The 23974-nt window shown below is 42.0% G+C and overlaps 1 protein-coding gene across 1 annotated transcript in view; it reads left to right on the plus strand.

Annotated features, from left to right (window-relative positions):
- The first annotated feature begins 296 nt into the window (after positions 1-296).
- Positions 297-23974, plus strand: part of SLC35F4 (solute carrier family 35 member F4) — a 235621-nt gene continuing 211943 nt past the window's right edge. Inside the window, exon 1 of the mRNA XM_032875308.1 lies at positions 297-594. Within this exon, the coding sequence (XP_032731199.1) occupies positions 492-594 (103 nt within the window). The 5' untranslated portion in view covers positions 297-491. The remainder of the gene's footprint in view (positions 595-23974) is intronic.

Consider the following 23974-nt stretch of genomic DNA (forward strand, 5'->3'; position numbering starts at 1 on the left):
CCGCTTGGGTCTCTTCCATCTCAACCCCACCTCCCCGAGCCCCTGCCACCATCTCTCACCTTCTCGTCTCTTCCCACGCCCCCGGACCGAGCATCCCTTCTGGCAGGTGGGGTTGCGGGGATGTCCAGTCTTTGGGGAAGGGGCGAGGAGAGTCTGCGGCCAGGTGGGGCGCCCACACCCGCCCCGGCCGCGGTGGGCGTCGGAGGTGAGGGGGCGCTGTTCGGGCAGCAGTGCGCTGGGCGGCGGGCGGGAGAGCTGCCAGGCTGACGGAGAGGCCGGCCGGAGTGGGGGCCGCTCCGCCGCCGCCGCCGCCGCCGCCGCTGTGATGCGGAGCCGGTGCTGCGCCGGGCGGTGGAGTCAGAGCCCGGGCGCGGGAGCAGGAGCTGCAACATCAGCACCGGCGGCGGCGGCGGCAGCACCTGCACCAGCTCCCGGGCCCCGCGCTGCGCTCTCCGCCCCGCCGCGCCCGGGGCCGCCGCCCCGCGCTCTCTATGGATGTCAAGGCGGCCCCCAACGGGGTGGCTACCATCGAGGACCGGATCCTGCGGATCACCGGCTACTATGGCTATTATCCGGGTTACTCCAGCCAGAAAAGTAAGACGCCGCGGGGATGCCTTGCTCCGGGCGCCGGAGCGGGTGGGATGCGGGAGGGCGCGCCGTCCGGACACCTGCAGCCCTGCCGGCGCCGCTAACGCTACCCTCCCGGCGGTGGGGCCGCTGGGGCGAAAAGTATGTCCGCGGTCCTCGGGGCTGCACCACAAGAGGAACGGGGGCCCGGGGCCGTCTACGCCCAGGAGTTTGTTAACAGGCGCAGCCTCGGGGTCGGAAGCGCAGGGAGAGGGGGACCCGGTGAGCGCTCGTGACAGCCGTCGGCCCGCTCACCTCTGGCTTCTCTACGACCGGGGGAGGCTGCCATGGCTGTTTCCTTAGCGGAAAGTCAGTCCTAGATGCTGCACTACCCCCTCTCCCAGCCCCTGCTCGGTTGCTGTGCTGCGGGCCGGGCGCGGGGCACGCAGGCTGGGTGGGCTCGGGGGGTGGGGGCGGCCGAGCCAGACGTGGGTCCCGGCGCAGGCCGGCTTGGCTGGTTCACTCGGGCTGTCGAGACGCTACCAGCGCGGGAATTACTCCTGCTAAAATGTCTTTGCGGGGTCCTCCACCCTGGGCAGAGGGAGAATCTGCTCGGGTCTCCGAGACCCGCGCCCACGACTGGGGGTGGGGTGAGTGGAAGGGGGAGGCGCGACAGGGCCACGCGCCCGCGCTGCCCGCGCTGCCCGCCGCACGTCGCGGCTACCTCTGAGCCGGAGGAGGCTTCTGAGCTCCGCACAGGCTTTCTTCCGGCTAAGCCAGGTCGTACGGTGCGGATGCTTTCACATTTCTGGAGCAGTTTTGGGGGGAGGGCGGTGAGGCGCGCTCTACTCTGCCCCCTCCCCCAACACACAAACCCACTGGCTACCTTTGCTGAAATTAGTTCAGCCAGCGACCAGGGCGAAGCTCGTTTTTCTCCGAATTGGGGGACTAGTTGCGGCTTAATTCCCATGCAGGTGGGATTTCGCTTTTCCTATATCGATGCATTTCTGTCGCAATAGATGGAGCTTAATTGATGTTTTTTGCTGTTATTTTTAACTGGAAACCTTGCAAGAGCCTGGGTGCATTTCTGATTGGTGTTTTTCCGTGACATTTTGGGGTCCGATGAATGTTACGGTTTCTCTGAAGCAGAGCCCTGCCTGACACGTAGATGAGAAAACACTTCTTTTTTTTTTTTTTTTTTTTTTTCATGGAACTTTCTCCCCCACTATGCTCCATCTCTATTTAATAATAATTCAAGAGCTTTGTTCTCCTAGAGATATTTTCTCATCTAATATTTCATTTGGTTTCAGGAAAGGCCTGTCTGATTTGGATGGTTTCTGTCTAGCTGTTTTTAGAAGCTTACATTATTCATTTTCCATACAAAAGTAATTATATAGTGTTAGAATTTTCTGGAAAGAAAATAACACACTGTGGAATGCAGTTTGAAGTCTTTGTACTATAGACTCAGAAACTTCTTTTTTTCCCCCATTGGCAAAGGGTTTCTTTTTTAACCCTAGAAACTTACGTGGAAGCACTAGTATTCTGTGCGGAGATTACTGAATTTCACCTTTAAATATTTTAATTAGGAACGATGGGACTTCGGTTGCTTAAAGAATGGAGAAGAGGTCTGTGAAATTACAAGACTCAGAGTAGTTCATTATTGTAATTTTATAACAATGGAGCTTTGGTTAATAAAGAAGAAACCAAATGGAATCCTGGAAAAGTGACATTTTAGGTAAAATCGTGTTCATATTATCTTTTCGGACTCATTCAATAACTACTCATGTATCATTTGCAGTAGAATAATAGGACAAAAAGAGGGAAGAGCCTTGGCTGAGACAGTAACGGAAGCTGAAGAGGGGTCCAGATGGAGTTGTGATGGGCACTTACCTAACTTCCTGCAGCAGAGCTCAGTGAAGACAGCATCTCACAAGGACAGAGAATTACATGATAGTCAAATAACTTTCAGGATGTTTGTGCTTTCGGAGGTGGAAAGAGATTGCCATTTTGCACAATGAGAGACTAGAGAGGCGAGAGCTGGAAGAGAGCCAGGCAGCCGAGCACCATGAAGCAATCCTGCCCTTAATGGAGGCTTCAACTAGTAAACAAACACAGTGAAGCAAACCAGTACAATATGGACAATTGATTTAGTTGCTACCAGGAGTGAGCAACAGCTTGGGGAAAGTCTGGAGGGATATATTTAGGAAAAGGCTATGGTGAGGAATGTATAATTTGTGAAGGCAAGGTGACTTTCCCATTTTCTGATTGGTCATGTATGAAGCCTGAAGGATGATCTCTGGATATCTATGCCGTTTACCTTTTAAGAGGTAGGTGGGGACTCACTTCTGAGAAAATGCATTAATGGTCTGCCTCCTGTTAGCATGTAGTGTGGCATCCCTGGCAATCAGGAAGAGGAGTACTTTGTCCGGAAGAAATTCTATTAGGTTGATAAAAAAAAAATGTGTGTGTGTGTGTGTGTATTTTATATTTATATATATATATGTATATATGCATATATATGTATATATGTATATATGTGTATATATATATACACACATACATATGTGTATATATATAAACTTATATATGATATTATCAGGGTATGATATTACCATGATAATAATCAAGGTACAGAAGTGATGGAAACATTTGTCTAGCCTTGAGTTACCTACAGCCTTATGGGGGAAATAGATTTATCCACTCGACAAGTGTTAAGTGAGTACCTCCTATGTGCCACAAATACATCCATGAACAAAACAGACAAAAATGTTTTCCTTTTTAGAGCTGAAGTTTCAGTGGGCGGAGACAGGCAATAATGATGAGCAAACAAACAAATAAGTAATGTGTATTTCAAGGTGATCGGGGCTTTTCAAAAATATCCCAACAAGGTAAAAAGAATGACAGATTCTGAGGGGGCTGGGTAGAGATTGTGGCAATTTTAAATCGTGGACTTTGGTAGAAATTGTGGCAATTTTTAAGTCAGTTAAGGCTTCCCTGAAGAGGTCACAACTGGGCAAAGCCTTGAAGTATGTGAAGAAGTTAGACATGTGGACATCTGGACGATGGTCCAGGCAGAGGGAAGAGCTGGTGCAAGGCTCTAGGTGCAATGTGCCTGGCATGCTGGAGAGGAAGCATGGAGGTCTGCATGGCTGAAGGGGGTTGAACAGCTGGGAGAGTGTTTGGAGAAGAGGTCACTGTGGGTGCAGGGCTCAGGAAAAGTAGGGCCTTCTAGGCCATTGTAAGTCCTTTGGCTGGGGAGCCTTTCTGGGTTGTGGACAAGGGAGTGATGTGATTGACTCGCCTTTCACAAGGAGCCATTGGACTGTTTTGTTCAGGCAGAGTGGAAGCAAGAGACTAGCTCGTGTGTTATTGCTGTAACCTGGGTGAGAGAGCTTGGTGCCTGGAACCAGAATGGTAACCGTACAGGTGGGAGGAGGTGCTTAGATTCTACAGATATCTGAAATTGGAGCCAAGTGGGGTTCCTGGTGGATTGGATATGGCATCAACGAGAGAGAGAGAGAGAAACAAAAAATGATCCTGTCCTTTCTGGTTTGACCAACTGAGTTGCCAACAGCTGAATTGTGGAAGGCTTCACGGTAAGAGAGGCTTTAGGGGGCCGGGAGTAAGGCTAATATCTTGGAAATGTTAAATGTAATTGGAGATGAAGGGTAAGCCTGGAGTTCAGAGGAAATATCTGGTTGGAGATATAAATTAGAGATTTTTCAGCATTTGGGTGGTATTTGGAGCCCAAGACTGATGAAATCTCCAAGGAATGAATTTATGTTGAGAAGAAAAGTGGAAGAAGGACTAAACCCTGGGGCTCTCAGACACTGAGAAGCTGGGGAGAAGAGAAACCACTATGGGAGACCAAGAAGGAGGTCCCAGGGAGGAGGGAGGAAAACCAGAAGCATGTGATACCCTGGGAACCAGTGAAGAGTTTCAAGGGGAAGGGATTTGCTGAGTCCCGTGCTGTTGAAAAGTTAAGTAAAATGAGGACTGGTAACTGACCACTGAATCTGGCAACTGGGGATCCTTGATGACCTTGACTAGAACCTTGGCAAGAGCAGGTAAGGTAGGATAAAAGAGATTTCTAACTCTCTCTTATACATCTCAAACATGTATAAGAGAGAGTTAGAGGACTTGGAAATGTGAGTATAGATATTTCTTCACAGATTTTTTTTTTTTTTTTTTTGTGCAAAGGGGAGCAGAGGAAATGGGGATAGTAGGGTTAAGAAGTTTTGCTTTTGGGGTGCCTGGGTGGCTCAGTGGGTTAGGTCTCTGCCTTTGCCTCAGGTCATGATCTCAGAGTCCTGGGTTGGAGCCCCACATTGGGCTCTCTGCTTGGCAGGGAGCCTGCTTCTGGGCCCCCTCTCCCCCACTGCCTGCCTCTTTGCCTACTTGTCCTCGCTCTCTCTCTCTCTCTCTCTCTCTCTGTCAAATAAATAAATAAATAAAATCTTAAAAAAAAAAAGAAGTTTTGCTTTTTTAATGGAAGAAATAACAGCATGTTTGCATGCACGTGAGAATGATTCAATAGAGAAAGCATAATTAATGATGTTGGAAAGAGAAGGTATGGAATCTATTGCACACACAAAAAAGGACATTTCGTGGAGGTAGGGCAGAGGATGTGCGTCCAGGTTTTGGAAAATGGGTAACCAAGATGGCGGGGTCAGTTGAGGTTCTCTTTGGTTGCTTTAGTTTTCTCCAAAGGGGAAGTAAGGAATCAGTGGAGGGTGAGGGTGGGGGAGGGGGTGGTAGTGGTTGGAGGAGAGAGAAGGTGTGCATAGTTAAGTAGGGAGACCCAACAGACTGGGGAGGTGCAGGAAGGTAGTCTGGCTGCCTTACCAGGCCCAATTCAAGTTTCTGGCCACAAATATAAAGTGAGACCGGTCAGGAGGTTGTTGTATTCATGGATACCATGAGACATGGAGCCAGTGAAGAGAAGGATTCAACCAGAGCCGCAGATTATGCAATGGGTATAATAAAATAACAGGGGCCAGAGGGTAATGAGTGCATGCAAGGGAGGTATTGCTGTAATGATTGACCATAGCACCTAAAGCTGGTAAACAGATCAGTGGCTGACAATCTCAGGGGGATCAAAGGGTAGTGAAAGGTAGCTGGAAGACAAGAGGTGGTGGTCAGAGAGAGAGAGGGATATGCTGTAAGATATTATTTTCATTAAGTCAAGTCAAAAGATAAATCAATTTATGATTTGCTGTATTCCATAGTTGATATTTCTGGGGTGAGCCTTCTTTTTCTGTTTGCATAAGGAAGCAGTATGTTGATGTGTAGAGACTAAGCCCTAGTGGTTTGGAGATTGATTCTAGTCTTAAACCTGCCAGGAACTGGCTCCGAGATCTTATCGGTGTACGTCAGTTCCCTTGTTTGTGAAAGAGAGTGTAGAAGTTGCTGCCTCAGAACAGTGACACGGAAGGTCAGCTTTGACAGTTCCATCCTCCATGGAACAATCTTACTTGGTAATCCCTACAGTGTTTACTTTGCCTCTCGGTACCTCACCTTCCATCTCAGATGGTGACCAGTTACCTCTGTTTGTTTTCTGTCTTTGGCACCTGTTGGCCTTGTTTTCCTACGCCCCACTAGTGACCAGGTTCTGTGGTTGTTTACTCTTAGCAGCTGCAATAGTAAAATTTTTTCCTCTTGCTCTGATCCCAGCCCTGACCACCCTATCCCCCAAAAGAACTCTACCAACGTCCGGCTGTTCTGGATTTCTGACATCCCTGACCGCCGCTGTAGACTTCGGATGTTTCAGCTGTCTCTTCTCACCTGCCTTTCCCTGAGCAAGCTCAATCAATGCCATGGCTTCACCATCTCCTATGAGTCTGTATATCTAGGTCCTCTTTTCCTGAACCTGAGTCCATTTTAGATTTCCTTCTAGAATTCCTACCTAGATGTCCTCTAAGCATGTCACACATAAAACTAAATTCATTAGCCCTTCCTTAAAAAAATGCCTTTTCCTTCTTATTATGCTTGCTAGTTTCCAATATCTGCATCTGACCAATTGCCTGGAAACCTAGAGTTATTCTGAAACCTCTACCCTTTTTTGTTACCTATATTCAGTTAAGAAGTCCTACCTGGTCTTCCCCAAATATGTGTTTTCCATCCCTACTGGTGCTGCCCTTAGTCTATCCATCACATCTTTCCTCCAGCCTCAAACCCTTCTAATCCATTATGCACACCTTAACCATATTTAATTCCCTAAAGTGCAGATCTGTTCACCTCCCATCCCTGATCAAATGCCTGGAATAAATCTTCATTTTCTGTGGAATAAAGTCCAAACTCCTTAGCATGCCACAATCTGAGCCCGGCTTACATTGTTCTATTTTAGCATACATTTTCTCCACTAATTGCCAAAGTAATGCAAGCTTAATGCAGAAAATCTGGAAGGCAGAGAAGCAAAGACAGATTAAAACAAAATTTACTCATAATTCCATCACCCAGAGGTGATTAGTATTAACATTTTGGTTAACACTATCCTTTCAGTCTTTTTTATATCCATAGACACGTGCAAATTCTTTTTATTTCGTAAGGAACATTTCTCTCATTGGTCTCTATATTTTTAATAAATGTAATGTATTCACAGTCTTTCATCTCTTCAAGCCCCTCGATTGTCTTAGGTTGTTGGATTTTTTTAGCCCAGTTTGTGGTTGGTTTGTTTTTTAATTTCATAGCTCCCATGGCCTCCATGAACCCTGGGCGTAGTCTCAGCAAGGAGCTCATTGTTTTGATAACGTGATTGTCTCCGTGCTCTTGTCTCCGTGCTCTTCTGCTCCTCTGTGTCTTTTCACACAACGGCCAGATGGCTTCCTCTCCCTGTGTCTCCTTCATCACTCTTTGGAAAGCTCCTATTTATCTTTAAAGGCTGAGTTTAAACATGCTGTCCTCTGTAAAGCTTCCTGATTGCTCCAGGCTGGGTTAATCCTTCCTCTGTGCTCCTATGAAACTGTGTCCTCACCTCTGCCCTACTATTTAGCACACTATTTTCGGCTGTTTACTTTACATGAGGCTGTCTCACCCACAGAGCTTAGGGAGGGCAGGGACTGACTTTATTTATTTATTTTCCTCTCAGGCAAAGTGTCTGGTACATTCTGGGCGCTCAGTAAAGTTTATTGTACTAATGAATGAATGATTATAGTTTCCTTTGAAGAAACTGGAGAGTTAATTATTTTCACACACAAAAAAGGAAGAGCACACGATGGTAGCAATTGGAGGGAAAGAAAAACACACACCAGCTATGAATAGATGTGCCTATTCAGAGAATGGGAATACACCAAATGGTATTTTGTGATTGCTTTACCTTTGTGGTTGTAACTTCTGCATTTTCATCCTTCTTACTTTCTTCATCACATTTCCTGTGCTTGACTGGGCGGGGGCGGGGGGGAGGCTTTTTTTTTTTTTTTCCTTTTTAATACACAGTAGTACAGGTTACTAGAATTGTAAGAGATACAATGTGGTCCTCTCCCCCCACCTTTTGAAATGGCTGCTATTGGTCTTCATGGTATGATACGTGATACTTAAGCACTCTAACTGGTGTAATATTATGAAATTGTAATGTTACTCTACTCTAATGGAGTACCTTATAAAACTGTGTCTTACTAGTGAAATGAATGCAATAAATATTTCTCCCAGGTCGTATTCTGTTTTACCTTGATAATAGGCTTTATGCTTCTTTATATGTGATAGGTAGTGTTTTGTAAACAGTTATAAATAATTATCATTGAGATGTACTATTGAGAAGTCTTTGTAACATAGTTTTTTTTTTTTTAAGATTTTATTTATTTATTTGAGACAGATAGAGAGAGAGAGCATGAGAACAGGAAGGGTCAGAGGGAGAAGCAAACTTCCTGTCAAGCAGGGAGCCTGATGTGGGACTCAATCCCAGGACTCCAGGATCATGACCTGAGCCGAAGGCAGTTGCTTAACCAACTGAGCCACCAGGTGCCCTGTAACATAGTTTTTAACTGTAATGTATAAGGGCTATGTTGATATTGAATGTCATTGTGCATGTTATTAATTTTGGATAATGTGGTCATTTCTACAGTGCTTCTTTTAGTGTGTATTTTTCATTCAGTATTTAAAATTACAGGTAAACTGGGTATTTGTATTATAAAATACTACTACTACTAATAGCTAACACATGGCTTTAACATTATAAAGTATAAAGTAATTCAGAGATCTATTTTCATTGGAAAGTCTAAGACCTGTTTGAGGCCACGAGGTTTAACGCAAAGACCACAGCATCCTGCTCTGCTACTTCTTTTTCTTTTTCTTTTCTTTTCTTTTTTTAGATTTTATTTATTTGAGAGAGAGTGAGAGAGAGAGCATAGAGAGAGAAGGAAAAGTAGACTCCCCATTGTCTGCTCTGCTACTTCTTAGCCTTGAAACTTGCACAAGGAATGGGGCACTTGGGTGACTCAGTAGGTTAAGGGTTGGACTCTTGGTCTGGGCTTGGGTCATGATCTCGGGGTCTTGGAATAGAGCTCTGCACTCAGTAGGGAGTTTGAAAATTCTCTCCCTCTGCTCCTCCCCCGCTCTCTTTCTAATAGATAAATAACTAAATATTAAAAAAATAAACTTGCACAAGTAACTTAACTCTTCAACCCTTTTGTTCCTGTAAAATGGCAATAACAGTAGTTGTTTCACAGGTCATTGGGAGGATTATGTAAGGTCATGGGTACCAAAGGTCTGGCACAATGCCCGGTTCGATATATGGAAGTTGTTAATGATTATGCAGGAAACCAATAGAATTGGTTTTACCATCTGAGAGCCTTGCTCACTTTTTCCTGATGAATTAGTGACTCACCACTTTCTTCCCCCCATGTCCACATTGTATTTTGAATTGTCTTTGGAAGTTGTGTTACAGCACCATTAAAGATAATTTACAAATTATCCAAGTTCACAGTGTGTTTTTATTACTGGATGTTGCCTTCCATTCTTTATTCACTTCTGGCTTGTCTGGTGCTGTAGTCGAAAGGGACAGTATGTAACACTAACCTGGATTGCCCCTAAGGATAGTTTAAACTGGCTTGGAGGCCATTTGTGATGAGGTTCTCTCTGGTGAGTTGATCTAAAGGAGAGAGACAAATCTAGGGCCTATGAGTGACAGGATGGGTCAGCGTGTCTGGAGATACAGGTATGCAGACCTCAAAGTAGAAGGGAGGGCGGAGGGGTGCCAGGGATGTGGGAGAATAGGGACAAGAGAGTGGGGGGGAGGGGAAGGTAAGGTAGCATGGGATGGGGGTGAGTAGGGTTAGACAGGATTGGGAGGACAAGCAGTGAAGAGGAAGTGATGGCTGAGGATTAATTTGGAACTAGTCTTTGGAAGTTGCAATGTGTCTTTAATATGCAAAGTATTAAAGGGACAGTTCCTTTTGGACTATTTATGTAGCAGTAAACATAACAGAGTGTTTTATGTTCTACTTTAAAAGCTGCATCATTATGTTATAAACCTATTATATATTTCTACATAATCTTTAGAGTTAGTTTTTTTAAGTTATAAAGTGTTTAATTATTTACAGACCCAGACGAATATAGAGAAAACAGAAAATAATCTTGTCACCCTAACCCAACTACTGTTCTTTTCTCCTAATGTGTATAGGGCTTCACTTCTTGAGTTTTGACAAACATAAAGTATAGTGTAGTCATAATTCTGATATATACACAATTTTGTGCCCTGATTCTCTTCCGCTTAACATTTTAGGATAAGCATTTTTAATTTTGTTGCATTTATCTGCTCTGAGAGGCTGGAATTAGATTCTCCTTTCAGAGATCTTGCCTTAAAAAATTTGTGCAAGCTGGTTCTCAGTTATTTGAGACTAAATAAAATGGAGAGACCTGGAGTGTTCATGAGGGCTTGTTTGGCTTCTAGTTACAAGGTTCCATTTGAGCAGACTCAAGCAAAACCAGAAATGATTGAAAGGAGACTGGGAGTGTCCCACAGATTTGGGGGGCAGGGATAAGGTGGAATAAGCTAACAGCAGGTCCCGGAGTGTGATAGGGAAAACAGGAAGCCCTCTTTCTCTGCCTTTCATCTCTTTTTTCTGGCATACATTCTCCATTCTCGTCTCTTCCTGCAGGCTGGTTTTCTCAATTTCCTTGTCCAAATGGTTGAAAATAGCCTTTGCCAGCAGTTCCAGTGTTTATGTGTCCTCTATTCAAGAGAGCAGACAGATTGAGCAAGAATCTCTCACTTCTAAATCCAGATTCCTGGAGAAAGGGACTCTTTGGCCCAATTTGTGTCAAGTGCACACTCTTGATTGTATTGACTGCGGTGGTCTGGGGGCAAGGTCAAGTTGCGCAGTCATGTTGTCAGAAACTCCCTGTGTAACCCTTTTGACCGCCAGAGAAAATGCTGTTGCCAGAGAAGAGAGCCAATGGGCTGGACTGTCAACTCAATAGTTATTTTGGTTCACAGAGCTTTGCATAAGAAAGTTTTTTTATATCAAATTATAGGCTTCAATCAAGATCCAATCTTTTCAAAATCTTTAAAACAAAAACAAAAAGACCCAATCTTTTCTTTCTTTTGGTTCTGATAGTTTTTAGAGTATATCTTGATAATATTTAGTGAGGTTATAGATACTCTATTCCTACAAACTAAGGAAATCCCAGTGTCTGTTGAAAGTATGAGTCCCTAGGGACTTCTGTTTAAAAGTACCCAGCCAGTACTGCAGACTACTTATTAAGTTTTATTGAAGTGCAACGGCTTACATCAAGTTTGGAAGCCATATTTCATTTTCTAGGTCAGATAGGGCAATACACCAGTTCCTTCAGGCTCAAGGTATAGAAATTGAAGATGACGTTTAACATTGTATATTTTAAACAGGCATTGAAAATTACACTTTTCTGCAGTCTGGAATTTTCTATATTTAGTCCTGGGCTAACGCCAAGAGGCACTAGTGAGGTGTCAATAATGGTTTTGTGGTCTTAAAAACCAGGCAGAGTAAGCATTCTTTATCACTTGTGAAAGCTAAGATTCCTAAGGGGGTTAGAGCTGCAGATTTTTACTGCTGATACCTTGCTAAGCTGTAAGTCATAGGACTTTGGTATCTATTTTGTGTTTTTGTTCATACCTATGTTGAATCATAGTCATTCTGGAGGAAAGATCCAGATCGAGTTATCTGGAAGCCCTTTGGAACACCATCTTCCCTGCAAGACTTAAGGTGACAGGTTCTAAAGAAGCAATGTATACATCCAAGATGACATTATTATTTACCAGGGACTTTTTAGAACAGATACATTTGAAGCTGAGATCTTTTTATTTCTTCTCCTTAATTTTTAAAAAAATGTGAATCGTTGAACAGGAGCTTCTTATGCTCCTTTCTACTCCACAGCCATCATGGTCTTTCAAAGGCATTAACTGGATCATTCCTCTGGTTAACGTTTTTAGTGGCTTTCCATATCTCTTTGGAAAACTATAAAAACTTAAAACCCAGCCTACAAGGAAGGTTCTACGGGGTGCAGTTCTTTGGATGACAACATTCTTCCATGCCCTGATCATGCTTTGGGCACAGTGGGACGTGCCCTCCGCCCTTTCTTTCCTCCCGGCTTATGAACATGCTCTTTCCCACTCCTAGGGCTCCTACCTGACTGGCTCCTAGCCATCCCTCATGTTTCACCTTAATTGCCACTGCCTCCAAGAAGCCTTTCTAGCTTTGTACCTCTCTCCTTGGCACTTTTGCTTTACAGTACTTACTACAAACTGCAGTTACAATTTATGTTGATTGCTGTGACTGCTTAATGATCTCCTTGCCCACTAATCTCTTAGCTCCCTAAGGAAAGGGATGGATCCATTTTGTTCAGCACCATGGACCCAGCAAACCGAACAGTGCCTGTGTACTCCATAAATATTTGTGATTTCAATATGTGATTGAGGCTTGTTAACAATTTCAAGTAGAGGTTTTATTGCAAAAAAAAAAAAAAACAAAACAAAAACCAAAAAACCCAACTTTTTATTTGAAATGTTATTCAATTTACAGAAGAGTTGCCAAGAATATACAAAGAATTCCTGTATGTCCCTCACCCACTTTCCCCATTGTTATCATTTTATATGACCAGTGTAAATTTGTCCAAACTAAGAAATCAATATTGGTACGTTGCTGTTAATTAAACTCCAGGCTTTATTTGGATTTCACTTTCTCCATTAAGGTTCTCTTTGTGGTCCAGAATCTAGTCTGGCCCATTGCATTCAGTTGTCATGTTTCTTAAGTAGGCTTCTAATCAAAGTTGGAAAGATAGTTTCGATTTTATAGGAATTTCCTGGTCAATATTTTAGGGCTTGGGTCAGATCACATTTGAAAACTTAACTACTAATTTACAAGGTGATATTGAATTAAATTCATGTTAGAAATGACCTATGACTTGATGTGGTAATTACATACTATCTTAAAGGACTGCTCCATAACACAGAACCATTGTTAATATTCCTACTTGTTAACATTTTGGGGGATGCAGAAATCTTTGAAAATCTAAACAAAGTTATAAATTACTCCTTCTCCCTGCAAATACATATACACACCGAACATCTTCATGCAACTTATTTGATTACAGTGGAAATTTATTACTTCAACAGCATGGGCTATAAAGATGATAATTCTGGTGAGTTGTATCTGCTTTTCTATTTTATGAGAATGTATACAAAATATAATGGTAATGCCTGGAAAAATTGAAAGAGTTCAAATTTGTTAACTAAAATAGGAATGAATTTCAGTTTTATTCAAAAGCGAATTTTAGTGAAAAAGCTCTTGTCCTCTGGATTGAGTAAGAAGTGGAAATTTTGGAGTGGTTTTAGGGAGGGGAATCATCACTTCATTTGCACTCAAGTCAGTGCGGTCATCTTTGAGGCGAGATCTGCGCCATCCATGCTGTCTTTGACAGCAAAGAAAGGATGATGAATTTGTGTTTCAATTTTAAGGTTGTCTAAGCATAATTCGCTTTCAAATACATCCTATACAAGATCTAGATTCTCCCAGATTATTTATCTTGCATTGAAATTTTATGAAATGTTGTCACTCTGGATTCTTCACTTTTCCCGAGGAGCCGTATTTCCGGAAGAACTTGTGGTTTTCAGCGGCATTCTAATAGTGACTTTAAAGCTTTCAATGAGAAAGTATATCATGTTTATATCTGTACAGTAAGCAAAGAGAAAAATGAACTTCTTACTAAAGTGACTATTCTAAGGATGGGCATCCCTTTTCTATCAAAGGTGATACAAATGTCTTGTAAAATGCCATTCAAAGATTTCAAGTCATAGCTTCTGGAAAGACATTAGCTTCCAGGCAATCAAGAAGAATTCCACATTATCTTTCCTGGTTTTGATGCAATTGACTTTTAAGGCACCAGACAGGGTTTCCTGTGGGATTACTGACAGTATTTTGGACACTACTCTGTGCTGATATAAAAGGTAGCAAGTTATACTAGTAAGCAAACCTCTTTTATCACCAAAGCAGCACAACCTACTTGTCTCCCCAGGTACAGTTTGTTTGACATTGCAACCTTTCATGTTTCCTAAAAAGCTTGCAGAATAGACATTCTCCTTAGCTGATAGTCATATACATATAACAGAAAAATCAGGAGTGGGAAGCATCATGAGACAAACAGTTATTTGCTAATGGAAAATAGCATAGCTGCCAGTATCTCCAATGTTTGCAGCAAAATTGTGGCAGATAAACAGCTTGGGGAGAAGACTTTATTTGATAATGGCACCGCTTCCATTTTTATCCCCGGCTATAGACCACAAACTGGTTTATCCTTTTCGAAAGCACACTGGTTCCCACGGTCTTCCCAGGATGCATTTGGCTGCAAGAAAACTCAACTTATATTGGCTTAAGCACTAAGGAAATTTATTCTCTTTTAGAGCAGGAAGTTAGGAGGTAGGGCTGCTGACTTAATAGCTTAAGCTGTAATGCAGCACCCAGATTCTACTGTTTTCCATCTCTTGGTGTGTTGTACTTTGCAGGACATTTTCTTGATTTTATTTTAACTCTTTTATGAACTCTTTTCTTTTTTACTTAAAGTTTCATTTAAAGTTGTAATAACTTTGTTTTCCTAATGTTTCTTTTAAAAATATGGCATCTTGTTCTTATTTTATAAATATGATAGCGTCTCTTATTCCCTGAGGATATCACTAATATATTTTTTATTTTCTTCTTTTCAATGGGCTGCTTTTTAAGAAGTTTTTTTTATCATTGTTAGCCAATATACTTGAAATCTTGTGATTTTTGTTTATCTGCTTATGTTCTAGAATGGAGGGCTCCAAAGCTATTTGGAATCTGTGGGAGTGGTTGAGGACGGCAAGAACCATGAAGGGTCTTAGTCGCTTGCAAGCTAACAAGTCAGCCTGCTGCAGTTTCGTGGATGCTAGCAGAAGACATGAAACTCCTGGATCAGAGACAAAGGACTTTATTACTTGTAGTCCAGCCAACAGCGTGAGCTTCATGCTTGCCTGGGTTCCCCTTGCTCCCCAGGTACCATAGGGACAAGATGGGGCAAAGCAAGATGGAGCCTCCCATAGCAGTAGGTTTGTGTCTCAGCTAAGGCCTCCTCAGCTTAGGAAATCCCAGCGATTTATAATGGCCTGTAAATACACCTACCCAAGCTTTGCTTCAGAGGGAGATGTTTGCAAACAAGCCTGTATTCCGTTCTAGAGGGAGACATTATCTCTACCTTTCAAACTTTCACTATCCAGGGGCTTGAAAAAGTAGTCCGGAACAAAGAGCTGTCAGGTTCTGCACAAGATCTTCAGAAATGAAAGAAAGACCTATGGAGACTTGTCTCCCGACAGGAGCTTGTCTCTTACGATTTTATTTCAAACAGCTGTGCTCTTTCTTCAGGAACATTTGAAATCATTTTCTTAAGATCTGTTCCTTTGGCTCATAGGCGGCTTTTCTGATCTCTTGACTGGCTGCTAACATTTTGGGAATCAAGTAGGAAAGAAGCTTGGGCATCTCAGTGAGCAGTGTGCATTCATTCACTTAGTTCCTTGGTGATTTTGGTATGATACTCCAATCTTCAGTCATACTTGGTATCCCCATAGACTCCTGTTTGGGCCTCTCCAGAGAATAAAGCTCTGGCCTTTGGCAGAGTTGAGGAGGCAGAGTCAAATGCTGCACAGAGTGAGGGATGGGGATTAAGAAGCCATCAGGCTTCTTAAACAGACTTAACCAAGGCCACTGATTTTAACTTCACTAGCATCCCTCTAATAATGGTAGCTCAACTTAGGACAATTCTGTGTTGTAAATGGATTACTATCCACTTTCCTCTACCCTCAGTTTAGGCTTCAGTTTTCTTAGGCCTGAAAAGTCATTTACTACTTTCTAGCATCTAAAACAACATTATTATCTTTGCTCTTGATTCTGTGGATTTACGCCTTTAAGAAATTCACGTATTGTCATTTCGGTGGAATTTCCTGAGTGAACAAATAAAGATGTGTGTGTGCCATCTTTACCAGGAAGTATCATTGTCTTTTTCTATTCTTTGAAATCTTCCAACTTAAATTAGATCTACTGTAAACTAAGATAAATGTCATATTCATAGTAGAGTACATTATCTTGATCTCCCCCCATTGGGAAGCTATTTTAGATGTCATGACATGGGGGCAGACAACATTGTGCACTATCTGTTTCTTGGTCTGAATTTTGGTTTCACAGACGTGTTTGCCTTATAAAAATATCATCAAGCGCTTCAGGTCTGTGTAATTTTCTGTATGGCTGTTATATTGTAATAAAAAGTTTCATTAAACATGTATATATACAATGTACATAACATGTATATATATGTTTATAAAACATGATTTTATATATAACATGACTGAATATATGTATATATATATTATATATACATGCATATGTATATGTATATAACATGACTATCATAGCATTCCAGTTCATTTTACCCTTATTTTTAATAAATATTGAATTATAACTTAAAAAATTTTCCAAATTTTCAAAGTAATAAAATAAAATCATTACTTTTGTGTGTTCCCAGCTCTTACCCCTAAATATATGCCATAATCCCTTACCAGTATGAGGAAAGTGGTTCTCAAATACTTTGCTGCATTTTAGAAACAACTGGGAGTTCTAAAGACTATCCCAATGCCAAGGCCACATTACATTCCAATTAAAGCAGATTCTCTGAGATTCAGACCCAGGCCTCATTACTTTTTAATGCTCACCAGGAGAGTCCAAGTTACCAAGGCTGTGAACCTAGGTCTAGAACATGGCTTCTCAAACTACCTACGCTAAAGAACAAGTTTGTATTTTTAAATTTCCAACTCACTGTAGATTAAAACTCTTGCAAAATCAATAAAAGTGAACTAATAGAAAAAATAATTATGTTGAAAGATCATAGCAATGTCAACTTTGCTACAAGGTTTTCTCAATGGTGACTCTCAGTTTCCGTATTTATCTGGCCCCAGACTGGTAACAGTTCACGGCCAATACCAGTCTGCAGAGCCCACGTGAGGTAGCATTGATGACCAAGACACTGGAATACTCCCTCTCTCTCTCTCTCAAAGCACCAACTGGGTATCCATAGCGTCTCCTCTCTGTGGAGTCATTTTGGTGACGGAAGAGGACTTGGACTGAGGCCTGTAGTGTATGCTCTCACTCACTCTCTAGAGCCCCACTGCCACATTGCATCGACTCCGATGCATTTCTGGGCTTTGAAAGCATGGGGTGAAATCCATTGTTAAGCACTCATGGCTTCGCTTGAGATTTTTCCAACATTCTTTTCCTTCAGCTATATAAATTCAGACAAAACTCTTGACTACTAAAATCTTAGCATGTGATCGCATGTATATTTGTAGTGGATCTAATCTATAAATTGTATGGATACGTGAGTTTCAGGGAAAAAATCCACCGAAGACTCTCAGGAACTTTGTTCTCAGTGACTTTGCACCTTAGGCTAGAATGTAGTGGAAACGCTCCTGTTACTCAGGCTGGGATCTTCAAAGGACAGATGGGATTTTCCTCAGAGACCTGTGGGGGCTGCCTATAGTGTTTGTAGGACTGAATGAGAGGAAGTGGGCTCCTGTAACTTGTTACCCCTAGACACTTGGCCCAGTAGTCTGGGAGTATGGAAATTTACCCATGTGGAAGGAAGCCTATTAGGTTTATGAAGCATGGGATGGAGGGCAAGGTTTGGAATCTGTGGGAACTTCATTCTGGGGAAAAGTTCAGAATGAGTCAGATGATCTTCTTATGATGACATCTAATTCCCTTCCTTTGGGGGTATTATTTTAATGGTGATGCAGTTGAATTCGAATTGAAGCAGATTTTCTGATTAACATACTCCAAGACATCTCTCTCTCTCTTTTTTTCTTTGCTTTCTAAATACTAGCTCACCTGTTTTAGAGAAGATGACACAATTATGCTTATTAGACAACCAAAGGCCACACCAGATGTTGTTAATTGCACTTGCAGTCCCTCGTGTGGCTTTTAATAAAGCTGCCTTCAATGGCCTTATTACTCATCTTGACTTGTGTTACATTCTCATTATATTTGTTGGGAGTGTAGAATTTCATGATGGCTCTCCTGGACTTATGTCTGACTCTCAGAAAGGAAGCAGAAAGGAGGGAGAGGATATGTTTGATTTTGGATTTGGGTACCCTTCCCAGTTCAGGTTTGGTTACTTGATAAGGGATGGAAAATGGAGGCAGTGTGTCTAACCTGCTTGCTTATGGATTCTATCTTCCTTAAAATTTTAGACATGCAAAGCTCGTGCACTTAAAACACCAAGCACACCTAACCTCTGACCCATGAAAGCTTGTTAGGGACAAAAAGCAGGAATAGGAATCTCAGCATATGCTATAACTTAAGAAGTTAGTTATCCTGTGACTTTTAATGGAAAATTGTAATCACATATGTACTCTGCACAGCCACGGTGAATTGTAACAGATGTAAGGCTGAACTTTGTGCAGAGTAATCTTTGAAGACAGAGTAAAGATGAAATGTTTATGAGACTTAAAATGAGCACTTTGAAAGAAATAGCAGGGGCTTTAACTTATCCCAGCACACAAATGATTTAGGCTATGAATTCTGAATAGTGCTACTACCACTATCTGATAGTTGGGTAGCATTTAACACTTTACAAGGCTACAGAATATAAGATTTCATGAAAACACACAGCCTTTCTGTGAAGGGGGTGTTATTATCACCATGTTACATATGAGGAAGTGGAGGCTCAGAGAAGTTATCTTTCTCCAGGGTACAGTTACCAGGAATCAGGGCTAGAGTTTGAGCCCAGTCCTGTCTGCTTCCCAAAGCTATATTCTCTACTAGAGAGATTAACAGGAAGTCAAAATTGTAAAATTCAGCTCTTCCCATGGTTTAGGTCTTCCACCTCCTCCTGAAGTCATGGAAGAAGAAATACACTTCCACTTCCTTTTCAGCAGTCCTTGTAACTTGCAATGCACAGCCTTGGTCAAGGGCTTGCTCTTAGGACCCAAGTGGGGCCTCTCCCTCTCCTTCAATTTTGAATTTGACCTCAAATGGATGCTGTACCTGAAAGCTCTTTTTGGAAACAGGAGAGATCTCTCAAGATGGCCTTAAGAATCAGGCCGTGTGGGGACGCCTGGGTGGCTCAGTTGGTTAAGCAGCTGCTTTCAGCTCAGGTCATGATCCCAGCATCCTGGGATCGAGTCCCACATCGGGCTCCTTGCTCAGCAGGGAGCCTGCTTCTCCCTCTGCCTCTGCCTGCCTCTGCCTGCCTGTGCTCGCTTTCTCGTTCTCCCTCTCTCTGACAAATAAAATCTTAAAAAAAAAAAAAAAAAGAATCAGGCCTTGTGTGTGTGTGTGTGTGTGTGTGTGTGAGAGAAAGGGAGGGAGAAGGAGGGAGAGAGGAAGAGAAAAGGAGACACTTCTACTAAGGCCCAACTGGTATCTGGAATCTTCCTTTCTAGAGAAAGAGAGAAGAAAGGTGGTAGAGAGACAGGATGAGCCCTACCCGAAAGCCTATCTTTATGGTCACACTGAGGAAAACTCGCTTTCAGAAGGCAGATTTTCCTCTTGAAGATTCTTTATTTCTTGCATCCACAGGTTAAAAAAAAACAAAGAAAGAAAGAAGCCTTATTAAGGGGATGGAAGGAGAAGACATTATCTATTCCTGTGGCGAAGTATAGATGTGTGTAGTTTTGAGTCATTTGTGCATGGCAGGGGACCTGAGAGCAGTATTTGTGGAATTTTGACCATACACTTTAGCGGTCAATGCTTGTTCTAATATCTAATGAAATTTATCTAGCTATAGCTTAAATCACTGGAATGTTGATACTGATGTTGCTGTTGTCCTTTTCAGAAAAAAAAGTCCAATACTACTCTGATATTGACTCTATTGGTCTGTAGTCTCACCCTTTGTTATTTACATTACTGAGTCTTCTTGCAAGATTTAATGCAGATCTCTGCCGATAGCCTTAGAAATCCAAGAGTGGTTGTAGTGATGTCTCATTCTGGGTAGAATTTAAGCATCATTAGATTCAACTCCATTGTAGGCAAACCAGACTTGTTTCCAACATTTCTAGATGAATATCTTTAGATAGGCTTTTCCAAGTTTCTCAGCTGTGCATTAATAAGGTCCATGGGTTTTTAAAAATGTAAATCAATGGTATTTATGCTGAATGGGTAACCTATTCTTATCTTCAGTCAGAGTTGAACATAAAGTGTCTGGCTACTTGATAGAAACCAAATCAAAAACCAAATTTATGAGAAGCTACCAGGAGGTTTTAATATCCTGCAGAGCTATTGAAATTGTTTTTATAGTTTTGAGTATGGTGTAGGAATATCATATTCTAATTCTCTTGAGAATCTGGCAAGTGAAGAATACAAATTCAGTTCTTAACTTTTTTGAAACAATTGAGAGAAATGTCCTAAGTACATTAGGAAAAAGCTCAAGTGGGGAGAAACTGAGCTTCAAACCCTTTCTACTCCAGCTTTTTAGATCTTTGTCTCGGTAGCTCTCTTTTGGAGAATTATTGCTGGCTTAGGTGAGTTGATATTTTTGTTCTTTTTGATACCCAGAAACCAAAATCTCTCAAATTATTGACCCGATTCAGGGGCAGGGTGAAATTTCACTCTGCCCTCAGGATGCTTGGTGAAGTAGAAATAACAGACCTCTTTCCCTTGCACCCAGGACTGGAACTTTTTTTTTTTTTTTTTTAAGATTTTATTTACTTGAGAGGGACAGAGAGAATACAAAGAGGGGAGCAGAAGAGGGAGAGGGAGAAGGCCCCTCCTGAGCAAGGAGCCCGATGTGGGACTTGATCCCATAACCTTCGGATCATGACCTGAGTCAAAAGCAGTTGCTTCACTAACTGAGCCACCAGAGGCCCCAGGAATGGAACTTTTTCACACTAACTTGAACAGTATTGCCAGAGGAAGTCACATAACTCCAGCTGTCACACGCCTCCCTGGCCCCGGCCCTGGCCCTCAACCCCGGGGCCACTGGAAGGGTGGCTGTGGAATGATGATATTCAGTCTGGGTCTTGGCAGGGAACTGATACACATTCATTTTGGACAATTGGAGGAGGAATGGGCAGGGTGTAGGGAAACTGAAACCAGTAGGAGCTTCAGGGCTGGAGGAGTGGGCTGTGACAGTGTGAGGGCTTGGAACAGGTCCTAGAACATTGGAAGAGGGGGGTGGCTATGTGGAGAAGGCCACCTGACAGTGCCAGTGTTGAATGGAAGGACTCTACAACCTGTAATGACCTCAAGGGAGGGAGCTGGGGTACATAAAACTTGAAGTTCTTCTCCTTGCCTCCCATCTCCTGCTAGTGGGTGCTTTCTACAGCCTGAACATCATGGGAGCCAAGGAGCACTGGATCTCGTTGTGGTAGAGCACATAGCTCAGTTTCCAGGCCACAAGATAGGGTGAAGAGGCAAATAGAAAACGTCCAGCACTCCAGCAAGGAGTGTTCCTTTCAGGTCCTTTCATCTTGCTCCTTTCTGGTTTAGCTGGCTTGACTCTCTGCCCTGTTTCACAACACTCTGCTGTGAACCCATATATGTAAAAAGTGAAGGAAACAGATGCTTTGTAATTTTTATCAATGGTCTAGACAAGCCATCAGCCATGTTAGTTGTTCATCATTTTTAGCTTGGTTATTTTTGTACCTTTCCCCACACTCTCCAACTAAGCAATATATAGCCCAGCATTGTAGAGAGAGGAATGAGAGAACTACTACAGTACACAGAATTACCTATTGTGAAGAATTTGCTTGAGCCAGAAAATAGATCATTATTATTGCCAAACTCTGATTAGAGCACAACAATAACTTGGTATTCCAAATATCTGCTTTATGTAATTTTTAAATATCAAGATGCTTGACATTCAGTAGACAGACAATTCCAAGTATTTAACTGAATTTGTATTCTAGCTTTCCAACTTTTTTGTTTCAGTAGAATCACATCTAAGAATTTCAAGATAATGGGAGCTATCTTGTAAACCACAGTAACTACTTGTAGTGCTGTTTTGGCTTCTTGTCCCTATGATTTATAATCTCCACAGCTGGATTTAGCTATTTGACGCTCACCTATACATTTGCCTTTTGCCATGGGCCCTGGCACTAGTCCGCTGGCTTTGGGAGACTGGGGAATGGATGGAATTGGGAAGCATTAGGCCAGTGGCTCCTAGGTTCAGTGCCCTGTGAGTCTTATTCTACTCTTGGGCCCATTTTAACCATGCTGTCTTGCCTGTTACCTTTGACCAAGTCCCGTCCATATCCCCGTGCCTGTGAATGAGTCTGGGTTTCTAAGACCCCACTGCCTCAATCCTTGTTTTGGTTTTCTGCCATGTACTCAAGAGACTGATGCTTTTCCTTAAATCTTGACGCATGTCTTCTTCAGTACTGGAGATCTACCAGTGAACCCAGCCCATTCCTATCCTATTCTCCACTACCTATTGCCAGATCTTCCAGAATACACAAATGTCTCACTTTCTCAGATCTTTTTGCATAAGCTGGGAGTTAAGCTTCCCTTGATCTCCTGCTTTGCTCTGCATTCCAACTGTGGTCCAGGTGTTAGCCTTACTTGCATAGCTAGTCATTCATGGTTTATGCACTTCTGCTAATTGGTAATCTTGTTTATTATATATTTTCTTCTTCAAAATTAGTAGTAAGTAAGACTGTTAGATTGTAGATGAGCTCCATTGGGATGAGGAGCATTTCTCTCTTGTTTATCAAATACCCCCAGGGCCTGAAATAGTATTTAATTAAAAAAAAAAAAGAATAGAAAGAGAACAAATGGAAGTTCTGCTTAGATGAGAGATTCTCAACCTGAAGATATGTGCAAGGACTATGTCTGTTTCTGAAAGTCTTCATAAGGTTCTTTAGATTCTCAGTGGCACTATGGTCCTCAAAAGATTAACATAACCACGGGAAAGAATGGGAAGTACAGGAAGGAAAGGAATACATGAGTTGCATTTTTGAGCACATTCATTCTTTGAGGGCATTTGGGTATTCCGTAGCAGCATATTGAAAAATAATAATCAGGTGATACTTGGGTGGTCTTGATGTGAATATGGTTTCTCTTTGGGGATTCCTGATGAGGTGATCAGAGGGTTAACCCTTTGTTCCTGGAAATAAATGAGGATAAACAGGACTCAGATTTTGAAAGCCTAAACCTGTGGGAATCGGAGTCAAAGTGCATTTCTTCAAAGCCTCATTTATACTAACTCTAGCTTATACTTTTTTTTTCTTCCCCAGGAAAACCCAATTTTCCTGATAGTGAAATCTTTATCTTGTTAAGTTACCGAGTAACAAAGCTTGTTGTTCATTCTGTTTTCAGCTTGTTTGGTGTAGTCCTGGTGATAAATTTTATCCATTGGAGCTTGAGTAAATATACTGTTACCTTGGAGTGAGGGGTTATTGATTTATGCTGTATGCAACCGAGGACACAATAGTTGGCATATAGATGGCGCTTGATCAGATATTTAGTGGATAAATAAATATCATTAGTTTTGGAAAGGAGTGTAGTGAAGTGGCTAAAAGAGCATTTATTTTGGATCAATGCACTCTTAAGTATGAATTCCAGCTCTTCTGTCTAGCTTTATGCTTTTGGAAATAAGAAATAAAAAGTTTTTTCCTCTTTGGATTTTGTGAGAATGAAATCAGATAATATACATTAAGAAAAAATAACATAGCACCTAGCGGCAGAGTAGGCACTCGATAAAAGTGATACTATCATTAGCATCATTATTAGAACATTTATCTGGACTGTTTCTAACAGTGGAATTAAGTGGTCATGTGTGGATTTCATTTATTTATTTTTAATTCAAATTCAGGTTAGTTAGCAGATAGTGTATTATTAGTTTCAGGGGTAGAATTTAGTGATTCATCAGTTGTATATAACACCTCGTGCTCATTATACCAAGTGCCTTCCTTAATGCCCATCACCCAATTACCCTGAAC

Source organism: Lontra canadensis, unplaced genomic scaffold, assembly GCF_010015895.1.
Source record: "Lontra canadensis isolate GAN:19392208 unplaced genomic scaffold, GSC_riverotter_1.0 scaffold55, whole genome shotgun sequence".
Classification (NCBI taxonomy): Eukaryota; Metazoa; Chordata; class Mammalia; order Carnivora; family Mustelidae; genus Lontra; species Lontra canadensis.